The sequence below is a fragment of the Erythranthe guttata genome, chromosome 7 (genome assembly GCF_056151865.1).
Source record: "Erythranthe guttata isolate IM_541 chromosome 7, IM_541, whole genome shotgun sequence".
Taxonomy (NCBI): domain Eukaryota; kingdom Viridiplantae; phylum Streptophyta; class Magnoliopsida; order Lamiales; family Phrymaceae; genus Erythranthe; species Erythranthe guttata.
This window is the reverse complement of record NC_142539.1, coordinates 8,914,260-8,927,080: the sequence shown is the minus strand read 5'-3', so window position 1 is coordinate 8,927,080 and position 12,821 is coordinate 8,914,260. Positions and strand designations below refer to the sequence as shown.

Sequence of the window (12,821 nt, the reverse complement as noted above, 5' to 3'; positions counted from 1 at the left end):
TATAGCAATTAGCAAATAGGACAGTCACCACAAAGTCAATTAACGAATTAAAAAAGTTACTTTATCTATGTTATAACTACCGTGGAAATTTGAACGAAATTTCCGAATTTTGCTGATTACCATCTGAAAAGAATTCGAATTTTGACCATTTATTTCATTCCGGTTTTGGAAATCCCAATATCTGATTTTTTTCCAAATTTTTATTTGATGTGAATCGGAATCGTATATAAAATTACCATATATTCTGATTTCCAATCCAAATTTAGTTCCGAATATTTCGATTAGTTTCCAAAATATATAAATAATTTATTATTATTTAGATGTAATAATATAAGTTAATGATATACTTGTACAAAAAGGCGAAATCCCTCGCTCCAGTGCCCCATCCCTTGCACGACAAGTATTTGATGGAGAAATGTAAATCATGTTGACTCAATGGCCCGTCAGACTTGATAATATATTTTGTAGTATGTTAATATGTTAATATGATTATGATGAATTTTAATGAAAAATATAAACACTCAAGGACAATGTACACTAAAAACCTAGAAACAATTAGTTGGTATCTTGCATTTGTTTTCTATCATAAACTCTTTGTTGCATTTTATTGTACTTTTGGTTGTACTTTTGGTTGTGTTTCTACATGTGATTTTATTGCACTTTGTTGAAATATCTTTTGGTTTTCTTGCATTTTGATGGAAAATTCCGAAAAAAAATATAAAAAAATTCTGAAATTTTGACGCGTTCGAATTTAGAACAAAAAGTATATATTAATGCATTTTTTTAATTTTCCAAAATTCCGCCAATTTCAATTTCCGAAATTGGAATGAACTATTGAACTCCAATTTTCTTGGAATGGTTATTGAAACCCATTTTTAACTTTCGGAAGAAAAAGAAAAAGAAAAATTTCCAAAAAAAGCCATTTACAATCGGTTTCGTTGATTGCCACCCCTAACTATAGCACAAGGAACAATTGCCATGTATTATTACTATTAATATGTGAATTTCAATGATTCTTGTTAAGGCAAATGGTAAACAAGCCCATAGGGCTAGACTTAACTGCATATAAGTCCAAACAAAAAAAGTTTCACAAATAAAGTCATCTAATGTCTTTTGTCAAATGTAACCTTCATAATATAATTTTCATCAATATCATCTATTACACTCTAACTTCATAATATTCCACACTGACCCCGAATATGAATAAATATATCATATTAACCCCCATTTTCACATTTTTTTGGAAAAATATTTTTTTAGAGTAATGTTTTTTTTTTCGGAATTGTTTTTCCGGCCAGATTCCGGCGTTAAACTTGTTTTTTTAACTTTTTTTTTTCAGAAATATTTTTACCGGCTAGTATCCGGCGTTGAATTTTTTTTAAAACCTTTTTGGGTAAGCTTTTTTTGCGAAAGTTTCCAAAAAATTTTGCAAACACACAAGTGTGGTTGCTTCAATTTTTTTTTTTTTTGTTTTGTAATATATAACCATCGAAAATGCTTTAGTTATAAATACGAGGGACTAAAAGTTTATTTTCCCCATCCTTTTCGACTAGTTTTCCTTTAGTTACTAGCATCCCATTAACGGAGGGCATGAAATGTATGGGTCGGGTCGGTTGATTATCGGCCCGACCCGATCCGACCAACAGACTTTTGCAAATATGTAAAACTATTATCGGCCTGACTATTGTGAGTCGGTAATGGTTGGCAATCGACTATGTCGGTTACCGAAACAGGTCGGTTGAATATTATCGGCCAATATCAGCCACAATAGACAAAACAAATAAAAATATTTTCTGCTATTCCTTGATCAAATTTAGCAACTGACATTCCAATATTTCATGCCCAAAATCATGTTTCAACAAAATCACATATTCCAAATTAAAATTCTAGAAACAATACAAAATACTAAAACGAATCACTTTCAGCCATCCACACTTCCACAACACAAAATGCTGAAATTTTCAATTTTAATTAAAAGCTCATACCTTAAAGTTTAGAAAGAACTAGAGAGGGCTAGAGGTAAATATTTGGAGGAAGCAGCGGCCTGTCGGCGGCGATGGGCTGATAGAGAGAGACGAGAGTCGGAGAGAAAGAGAAAATGAAGATTAGAGTTATTTTAGTTATTTACTTTTGTTTATTTCACCAAAATGTCAAAAAATAAATATTGAAACCGAGTAGTCAGTCAAAACACAACAAGAGATGCAAAAAAAAGGGGGGGAGTCGATTGGTTGGGTAATATCGACTTTTCAACAATTTCGAAACTATACCAAACCCAATTATACATGGGTTAGTTAAATTATCTGTCCGACCAAAACGAGTACTCGGACAGTGGGTCAGTTGTCGGGTAAAATCGACCCATGAACAACCTGAGAATATATCATCACGTTGTAAATCGAGGGACCAAAAGCAAATTTTGGAACATAGGGGAACAAAAACGTTAGTAGTAAAAACTAAAAATGAGGGGCAAAAATGTATTTTTCTCTTTTGCTATCACATAAGAAATTTACTGTTCACTCATAATAATACAATTTTTTATTTATTTGTTTTATTATTTATAAGGGTTTTTTGCAAAAACTATCCTTGTGTAAACTCTAATTGTCGTAAAAGTCCCTGTGTTAAAATAAATAGCAAATACCCCCCCCCCCCCCCCCCCCATAAAAGGTAGTCAAAGCCAAAAACTCCCCTGAAAGCTTTTCGTGTGCTGCACGCGTGGGTTGAGCGATTTTGGGTGTGTTTTTGGACCTGAAAAGACACAAATACCCTCTATTCATTTTTTCGAAAATTACATATTCATCCTGAAATTTGTATGAACCAAAATGAAATTTTCATAATTTTCGATTCAGTGCCTGACAATTTCAAAAACACCATCTCTCCAAATCATCCCATCCCCAATTGTTTCGAACCCACCACCATGTTCACGTACTAATTGGAGGAGGAGAAGCCGGAGCCCAATTTCTGGAGGGAGTTGATGAGACCTTTTGCCGTACAAGGAGAAGCTCGACTACTCCATCCAGCTCTTCTCCATTCTTCAAGCCACCCACAAACCCCACGATTCCAGAAACAAAATACAGCACCTTCCCCGGATATAATTTAATTCGATTAGAACAACATAATTTTATTGTTTTGGGAGTTCACAATCCATTTCCATGTTTTAGGTTGACATTCGATTTGAATACAAAAATAAAACAAAATAAATGAACTATCTTAATTTATTTGATTGGTTGTTGTTTACGAACGGAGGGACGGTGAGGTGATGGGATTTTGATGGTGGTTTGATGATGTCGGAAAGCCGGTGGCGAAAGGCGGTCGGCGGCGATGTTGGACGATGCTTTCATAACTTTATTTTGAGTCTAGTCACCAACTGATAGCTTAAAAATTCACTTTGTGGACTTTCTTGAGAGGATAGAAAGAGATGTTTCATGATTTTGGAAGCTTGAAAACTCACAGATAATGAAGCAGCCAAATCACAGGAGATGTTTTGTTGAAGGTTTGTTGCTTTGCTTCATCAGTCATCACATTCGGCGGCGATGTTGAAGATTTTTTTTTTTTTTGTTTTTCCTTTTTCTCTTTTCCCCTTTCCCTTTGGTAAGGGTACTTTTGTCATTTTCTTTAAGTCAACAGTAAAATCTGAATTAAGGGGTTGTGTACTATATTTAACACAACATAGGGGGTTTCTTGGTAATTTTTTTATCATAGGGACTTTTCCACCAATTAGAAATAACACAGGGGTCTGTGCTATTAGCTCTTATTTATAATAACTCATAATACACTTTCACACAACGGAAAGCAACTTTGTTTATTTTGCAGCCGAATTTCTGTTCAACAAAATTTCTGAGGATGCGGCGTTTTGGAATTGGTATGGTTTGTAGAGCAATTACTACTGAATCTTTTCATTACTACGGTACTTTTACTTCTTCTTTCTCTTTCTTCTGTTCAAATTTTCACAAAAATAGGCCCTTTTCAACTGTGCGGAGAACAGATTTCAGTCGTATAAATGAATTAGATTATACTGTTTCCTTGATTCGTAAAATGGTGAGGCTGCGGCCACAGCCTTCTGCCGTTGAATTCAACAAGCTATTGCAAGTTATTTCCAGGATGAAACAATACCATGTTGCCCTTCAACTGTTCGACGAAATGCGTCAATGGGCTGCCCCTGTAAATCAGTACACGTTGAGCATCTTAATTAATTGCTGCTGCCTTCTGAAACGGGTAGACTTCGGTTTCGCTATCTTCGGCAGCTTCTTTAAACAGGGCTACGAGCCAAATGTTACGACATTCACCACCCTCTTAAAAGGGCACTTTTTAGATGGTAAAGTGGCCGATGCAGAAAAACTGTTCAAGAAGCTTTTGACTTTGAAACTTTGTGAGCCAAATGAAGTTACGATTCTGACTGTGATAAACGGGCTCTGCAAAAATGGACATATTCTTGCTGCTCGTGATTTGCTATGGTTATTGGATAAGACTATCTATAAACCCGATGTTAAGGCTTATAGTGCGGTAATTGATGGCTTATGCAAGGGCGGAATGGTGGATAATGCACTCGAGCTCCAATCTAGAATGATGGATAGGGGCATTGCACCCACCGTTGTCACATATAGCTCGATGATTCAGGGCTTGTGCGATTTCGGTAGATGGAAAGAGGTTAAAGACTTATTGAATGAAATGGTCAATCACAAGATCTCGTTAGATGTTGTTACTTTTAGTATATTGGTGGACGCATTTTGCAAAGAAGGAAATGTTAAAGAGGCAGAGGATGTTTTGAAAATTATGAAGCGACAAAATATTAGTCCTAATATTGTCACGTACAATGCACTGATAGATGGGTATTGTTTGCAAGGGAAAATGGATAGAGCGAAAGAAGTTTTTGATTCCATAACGGGCAGCGGCCTTAAGCCATCTATTATCAGCTATAACTCTTTAATCAACGGATATTGCAAGAATGGAAAAGTTGATGAAGCGTTGCGTCATTTTCACGAAGTTACTTCTAAAGGTTTAGAGCCCCACACGGTTACCTATAACACTATGATACATGGATTATTAAGTGAAGGCAGAATTGCTGATGGATGGAAACTTTATAAAGATATGGAAACTCGGCAAGTATACCCTAATTTATGCACTTGCAATATTTTGTTGGAAGGCTTGTGCAAGACTCATCAGATTGCCGAAGCATTTTCGTTTCTACGGGCGATGGAAGATAAAGGAGTAAGCCCTAATATAATCACATACGGTGTCCTGATTAATGGTTTGTGCAAAGATGGGAAACTTGAAGATGCGAAAAAGCTTTTAAACGAACTTCCTTCCAAATGGTTGAAACCTAATATTAAAATATATGTTGTCATTATTCGTGCACTTTGTGAAGAAGGGTTTGTAGACGAGGCAAAAGATTTGCTTATAAAAATGGAGAGAAGTGGTTGCGCACCGGATAGCATGACATACAACATCATTATTTGTTGCTTGTTGAAGAAGAAAGAACTTTACAAGGCAGTGCCATTCTTAGAGGAAATGCACAAAAGGGGATTCTCGGCCGACGCATCTACTTCGTACATGTTAATTAGTCGCCTGCAAGAATCTGAGGAAGATGATATTCTGATGGAAATTATTAAGAAAGTTGTACCAAAAATATAAATTATATATTCGAGCTTCTAAAATTAAGTAAGGTTTTGCTATGTCTTAAATGACTTGTTATCTTTTCCTCTTTTTTTCGTTGTCCTTATATTTCTTGTTCATATCTTCTCTCTTTCTTGGAGAAAGTAGAAAAAAATCTATCATGCTCGCAATGTACCAGCATAATTTGCTTCAATTCCAACGTTTTATCATATAAATGAAGGTTCCCGTGTATCCGACTATCATGATACTGAATTGAATGTTGAGTATCATGTTTACGGAGCTACGGTGTACGCTTGGAACATCTGCATTTCACTGTCGTATTAACATGGCAAAACAATCTTTGACCATTTCATTTATAAAAATTGTACACTAGTCATTCAATAAAAAAAAAAAGGGTAATAGCACTTAACCTCCTGTGCTTACAAGATTTTGCAGATGACCCATTGTGCTTGTAATATCAGCACATAACCCCTTGTGATTGAGGGGGTAGCGCCAACTAGTTTTCGGTCAAACTTAACCTTGCGGTCAAACTTTAAGGGTGTCGTCATCTGCAAAAAATAAAGGGAAAATGTAAGTGACGCAAAATGGAAGCACAATAAAGAAAAGAACACAAAGACTATGGAATCCACCATGAAATTGAGAGAGATCTCATAAATTTTATTGATAATAAACGATGCTAAAAAATAAGCTCTATGACAACTATTTATACTAATCAAACTAGGAAAACGGAAATATTACCAAAAAAGGCAAAAACGATATAACTTCTAAATCAAATAGAATACTGCAAATTGGGAATAACCCAATTCGCGGGTTTCAACTCCGAATTTTATTGAATTAATTATGAATTATTTATAAATTTCCTAAAACAGCAAAAACGTCGTTTTTTAGGGCCTAAACGACCTCGAAACACCAAAATCCATTGTCGTTCCGCGTCGTCGTTCCGGTTCAGAGTAGCTTGGTCTGACACAGTTCCGCCTCCATCGCCTCTTCATCAATAAGCACGAGGGGATTATCTGCAAAAATGTATTATTTGACGTTTGACACGCGCAGTTAATTTTGACGAAAAAACTAAAGAACGCTACCTCTATCTACCACAGTGGGTTATGTTCTGATATTACGAGCACAAGAAGGTCATGTGCAAAATCTTGTAACCACATAGGGTTTAAGTACTATTTACCTAAACAAAATAGGGGTGTGGTTTTAATGACCTCTCCACATAGAAACTTTTTTTTCCTTTTTTTCTTTTTTGTCATTGAGATATATGGGAATGGAGGTAAATCATGCATTAATTAATCACACAGTCTTGGATTTGAATAACGTTGTTCAATGAAAAACAAATACCTTGAAAAACATTCTAAACTATAGGGTAAAAATAGGACGGGTCAGATCAAAATTAGCATTACAGAAATTAGAAAACCAATTCTAGTTTTGTTCTAAAAATATTTGAAAAATACGAAATTAAAATATCATAAATAAAATGAAAAGTTGCTCTCTATTTTTTTTTTTTTTTTTTTTTTTTTTTAAATCTGTATTCAGAAAAACTTTTCAAACTTTTTTTATAAAGAAATTATATTTAATTGAAAGCAGACTAAAAATCCCTCAGTTACATTGTTTAGCATAACTCTTACAACGAAAAGTAGGAGAATAAATTGTTGATACCAAGGCCAGCTCCAATGGAGTAAGCAAACTCCATCTTGCTTCAAAATATAGAAAATGTGGAATAAAATTCAACACCAATAAGAAATTTAAATTTTAAATGTGGACTCTAAATTTTCAGATTTTTGCAAAATCTCCTAACTTGTTTGGAGCTTCATATGTATTTCACGGGACATTGTTTAGAGACTCAAAATTATAGAGCCCTCCATTGTGGGATTTTATTTTTTAGAGACTCTAAGATTCCACCGGGTCTCTATATGGATTTTCAAAATCAGAATTTAGAGACCTGATTTGCTTACTGCATTGGAGATGCCCTATATACTCTACTATAATCAACTCTATACTACTAAAGAAGGGATAATTACAGTTTTTATCCTTATACTTGCCACTAAAACAATTTTAGTCCTCAAACTTTCCTCGCCACAAAATCTATCCTCAAACTCATTACTTTTTGACACTTTTGGTTCGACAGTTAAGTTGGACGAAATTGTCACTTGAGGCGCACGTGACGTCTATCTAGCAGTTAAAAGTCGAGCTAGAACAGACCCTCAGTCTATTTGGCAGATTAAATATGAGGTGGAGTGACACGTCATTCTATCTCCCTATATCTATTGTGAATTCCTAATTTCCATAATTCCAAAGTTTCTATCTTTGAACTTCGATTTTGGTAAGTTTCTTCAAAGTTTTTGCATGGGTTTATGGCTTTAAGGGGTTACGAAAATTGTGGCTTACGACTTCAGAGGGAAATCTCAGGGGAATAATTTTGGTGTAGATTTGCTAGGCTTACAAAATGGGAAAATTACGGTTTTCATCCCTCAAGTTTGCACCGATTTCACATTTGGTCCCCATGTTTACAAAAAACACCTTTAGTCTAATACTTTTGGTCATTATTGTCAATTTACCGTTAGTCCGTAAGTAAAGGTAGTGATGAGCACACACTTGACTCCGTTAGTTTTAACGGGAAATTGTCAGAAAGTATTATAAGTGTTGAATTTTTGAAACATGAGGGACCAAATGTGTTTTTTGTGGATATGGAGGACCAAATGTGAAAGAGGTGCAAACTTGAGGGACAAAAACTTTATTTATCCCGTTACAAAATTTAGAGAGTGAAAGAAAAATTCGGAATTTGGATTAGAGAAATTAGGTAAGAGTAGGGCTGAGGATGGATTGGTTTTTACCCATTACCGACCATATTTTCAAACGGATAATAGTATTTTAACCGACCCATTGGATTGGGTCGAAATTTTTGACCAACCCATCTTATAAATGCACATGGCGAGTAGCACAAGCAAAATGTGCATACTTTTAGGCCGAAATTTATATTCCTCCATAAAAAAACATGTTGGGCCAGATGATGGGGGCAAGGGATTTCGTCTTTTGATGCAACATTAAAGAACCATTATACACTAAAAAAAGGACCACACCTTTTATCAAGAATGTATAATAATAGCTTCTTACGGGGAAAATTACATTTTTCGTCCTCATACTTCACCCACTTTTTCAAAACTGTCCCTAAACATTTTGGAGTTACAATAGTAGTCCTTAATCATGCCATTTGTTGACAGATTGGTCTGCCGTTAATTTTTGCAGATAAGTTGGATGGAAAATGGCATGTGCCTCTCACATGCCTTCAATTTACAACACTACATGAAAATGGACTTTCAACAAAACGCATTGCGTCTTGTTAAAACAAATGTTTTATAATTATTATTTTTAATTAAAATTTAATATAAAATCAAAATCACGTAAATTCCAAAAAAATCAACTCGTTTCGGAGATATTGTTTAAAAAATAAAAATATAGTTTAAAATTTTAAAATATTGTTCTAAAATCGGCATTTTTGGATTTCAATTAAAATATATCGTTTCAAACCAAAATGAAACACCCGATAGGAATTGGGGAATTAGAAATCTCCATTCCAATTTTCACCTCTAGTCAATTCCAAAAATCCCAATTGTGAGACAATATGTCGAGTTTTAAATTATTCAATATGGGTGAAAATTTGAAAGGAGTTTTCTTATGCTGCCTAGTTTGACCGAATTTTTATATTATTTTAAAATAATATTTTCATTCAAATTCCAAAAAATTCGATTTTAAAACACAATATTATTTTTTAGACAATATTATGATTTTTTAAAAAATATTTCTGAATTTATTTAAAAAAAATATCGAGTTTTAAATTATTAAATAAGGTTGAAAATTGGAACGGAGTTTTCTTACTCCGCCTATTACGATCATATTTTTTTTTATTTAAAACAATAATTTTCATTTGGATTCAAGAAATTCCGATTTTAAAACATTATATTATTATTTTAGACAATACTACTAAAAATATTTTGAAACAATTTATCGAGTTTTACATTATTAAATTAGGGTGAAGATTGAAATGGAGGTTTCTTATCCCACCTATTCGGATCGAATTTTTATTTTATTTTGAAATAATGTTTTCATTTGAATTCCGAAAATCTTGATTTTGAAAGCAATATTTCATTTTTTTAAAACAATGTTTCAATTGTTTAGAGAATATTTCTCAAAATATTTTAAAACAATATATATCGATTTTGTTTTTTTGGAATTTACATAATTTCGAATTTCAATCAAGTTTTAATTATGAAAAATCTGTTTTAGCAAGATGCAATGCGTGTTGTTAAAAGTCCATTTTCATGTAGTGTTGTAAATTGAAAGCATGTGAGAGGCACATCACTTTCCATCCAACTTAACTGCAAAAATTAACGGCGGACCAATTCTGTCAAAAAATGGCATGATTAAGGACTACTAATGTAACTCCAAAATGGTTAGGGACAGTTTTAAAAAAGTGGGTATATAAAGTATGAGGACAAAAAATGTAATTTTCCCACTTCTTACGAGTTCCTTTCTTAATCCAAGGAGAGGACAATAGTGGAAATCCTGACCCCAATCCGTCAAACTTGAAGAAAAATGGGTCGGCCCCACAATCCCATCCGGGATCGACACCCCAACATTCGGCGACGCCACATGGTCATAAAATTTATTAGTGGGAATTGTTGCTTTTCAATTTAATACATAATAAGAAAATATAGTAAATAATACCATAACTAGCAATAAGGTAGAATTCTTCACGGGTTAATTTTAATTTTGATAATTGTTAAAAATTATAATTAGAAATTAGTAGAGAAAAAATATTATAAATAAATAGTTACAAAAATACCATTAGGGTTTTTTAGGGTTGCCCAACGTTTCTTTCTTTTACATATAAGATATAAGATAACCATCGAATGGATCAAACATGTTTTTTAGAACAAGAATGACCAAAAATGCTTTAGTCCTAAATATGAGGGACTAAAAGTTTATTCTCCCCATCCTTTTCGGCCATATTTCTTTTAGGGGAAAATTACAGTTTTCAACCATCATGTTTGCACCAATTTCACATTTGGTCCCACGTGTTCATAAAAAACACATTTAATCCATCATGTTTCAACAATTTTAGACTTTTAGTCCTTTCCGTGAATTTACCGTTAGTTCGCCAGTTAAGACAGTGACGAGCACATGATTGAGTTTGTTAGTACTAACGGAAAATTGACAAAGAACACTAAAAGTGTTGAATATTTTAAACATGAGGAACCAAATGTATTTTTTTGAGACAAGGGGGACAAAATATGAAATCAGTGCAAACTTTAGGGATTAAAAACATCCCACTAACGGAGGGCGTGGAATGTATCATAACGCTGTAAATCGAGAGACCAAGAACAAATTTTGGAAAATTGGGGAACAAAATGTAAGTAGTAAAAACTAAAAACGAGGGGCAAAAAATGTATTTTTCTGTTTTACTATTACATAAGATTAGGGGTGCAAGTTGGAACGGAATCTCCAATTTCCGCCGATTCCGATCCGAAAAGTTCCGATTTTGGAAAAACTTTTTGATTCCGACTTCCGAAATTCCGATTTCCGATTTTTTTGGATTGGAATTTGAATTATATAAAATAAATTTGGAATTTCCGATTTCCGATCCGATTTAATTCCAAAATTGATTCCGAAAAGTGCCGATTTTTTTCTGAAAAATACACCTATAAGTTTTGTTTTAGGATTTTGACATAATGAATTTTTGTTAGAAGTTTTAATTACGCTGTGTTTATTTTAATTTATTTTTTTGAACTGAAATTTAGGAGTTATTAGTTTTACATTTATCAACGTGGATGTTCTTATGTTTGAAAAATTATGAACGTTTTAGAAAATTTCGGCAAAGTTCTGAAATTTTAAAGCTTATTTGATTTACTTTTTTTGTTTCCGAAATTCCGAAATTTCCGGGCCTTTTGGAATTGGAATGAATTTTGGATTCCGAAAATTTTGGAATTGGAACTGGATTTGATTTTGTGCTTCCGAATTCTTTTAGAAATTTTTCGAAAAGGCTAATTCAGATCCGATCCGATCCACCGCTTTCACCCCTACATAAGATATTTAATTATTATTTTACAACAGGGTAAATCTATGTTCACTCATAACACAATTTTCCTATTATTATTTTACAACAGGGGTAAATCTATGTTGTTGTAGAAATGAAATTAACCCTGCCCTATTTCTCTAATAAAAAAGTCAAACTATTGTATAAAAAAGTTACAGTGTGGTTTAGCACTTGAACTGAAAGCTAGCTTCTTCTCTACCACTTAATTTTGTTGCTTAATTTCTCTTTTACAAAATTTCTGAGGATGAGGGTTTCTGAAATAGCTCTGGTTTGTAGAGCAATTACTGCTAACTGTTCTCATGAATACAGTACTTTTACTTCTTTCTCTTTCTTCCGTTCCAATTTTCACAGAAATAGGCCATTTTCAACTGTGCCCAGAACAGATTTGAGTCGTATAAATGAATTAGATGATACTGTTTTCTTGATTCGTAAAATGACGAGAATGCAGCCACAGCCTTCCGTTTTCCCTCGCAAACAATACCCATCTATAAATGCATTGTATGCGACGACAGTGGGTGAAACGCCCTTATCAATCATTCTAGATTGGAGCTCGAGTGCATTATCCACCATTCGGCCCTTTCATAAACAATCAATTACCGCACTATAGGCCTTAACATTGGGTTTATATAGGGGTGCAAGTTGGAACGATTTTCCAATTTCCGCCGGTTTTGATCCGAAAAGTTCCGATTTTGGAACAAGTTTTTCCATTCCGACTTCCGAAATTCCGATTTCCGAAATTTTCCGACTTTTTTGGATTGGAATTGGAATTATATAAAATAAATTTGGAATTTCCGATTTCCGATCCGATTTAATTCCAAAAAATTCCGATTTTTTTTCCGAAAAATACACCTATAAATAGTATATATTATATAATACTTATTTTTCGAAAAATACACCTATAAGTTTTGTTTTAGGATTTTGACATAATGAATTGTTGTTAGAAGTTTCATTGGATATTATGATGTGTTTATTTTTATTTTATTTTTTGAACTGAAATTTAGTAGTTATTGGTTTTACTTTTATCTATCGACGTGGATGCTCTTATTTTCGAAAAATTATGAACATTATAGAAAATTTTGGCTAAGTTTTGAAATTTTAAAGCTTATGTGATTTCCGATTT

At 33.5% G+C, this 12,821-nt stretch overlaps 1 protein-coding gene across 1 annotated transcript; it reads left to right on the top strand.

Annotated features, from left to right (window-relative positions):
* The first annotated feature begins 3,753 nt into the window (after positions 1–3,753).
* On the top strand, positions 3,754–5,838 carry LOC105953987 (uncharacterized). Its single transcript, XM_012977660.2, has one exon. It carries the CDS (start codon positions 3,838–3,840, stop codon positions 5,623–5,625), a length of 1,788 nt encoding a protein of 595 aa, XP_012833114.2. The 5' UTR covers positions 3,754–3,837; the 3' UTR covers positions 5,626–5,838.
* The last annotated feature ends 6,983 nt before the right edge of the window (positions 5,839–12,821 follow it).

Excerpts from the sequence above, each read along its gene's own strand:
- LOC105953987 (XM_012977660.2), top strand. The coding sequence starts at position 3,838 with ATGCGGCGTTTTGGAATTGGTATGGTTTGTAGAGCAATTACTACTGAA.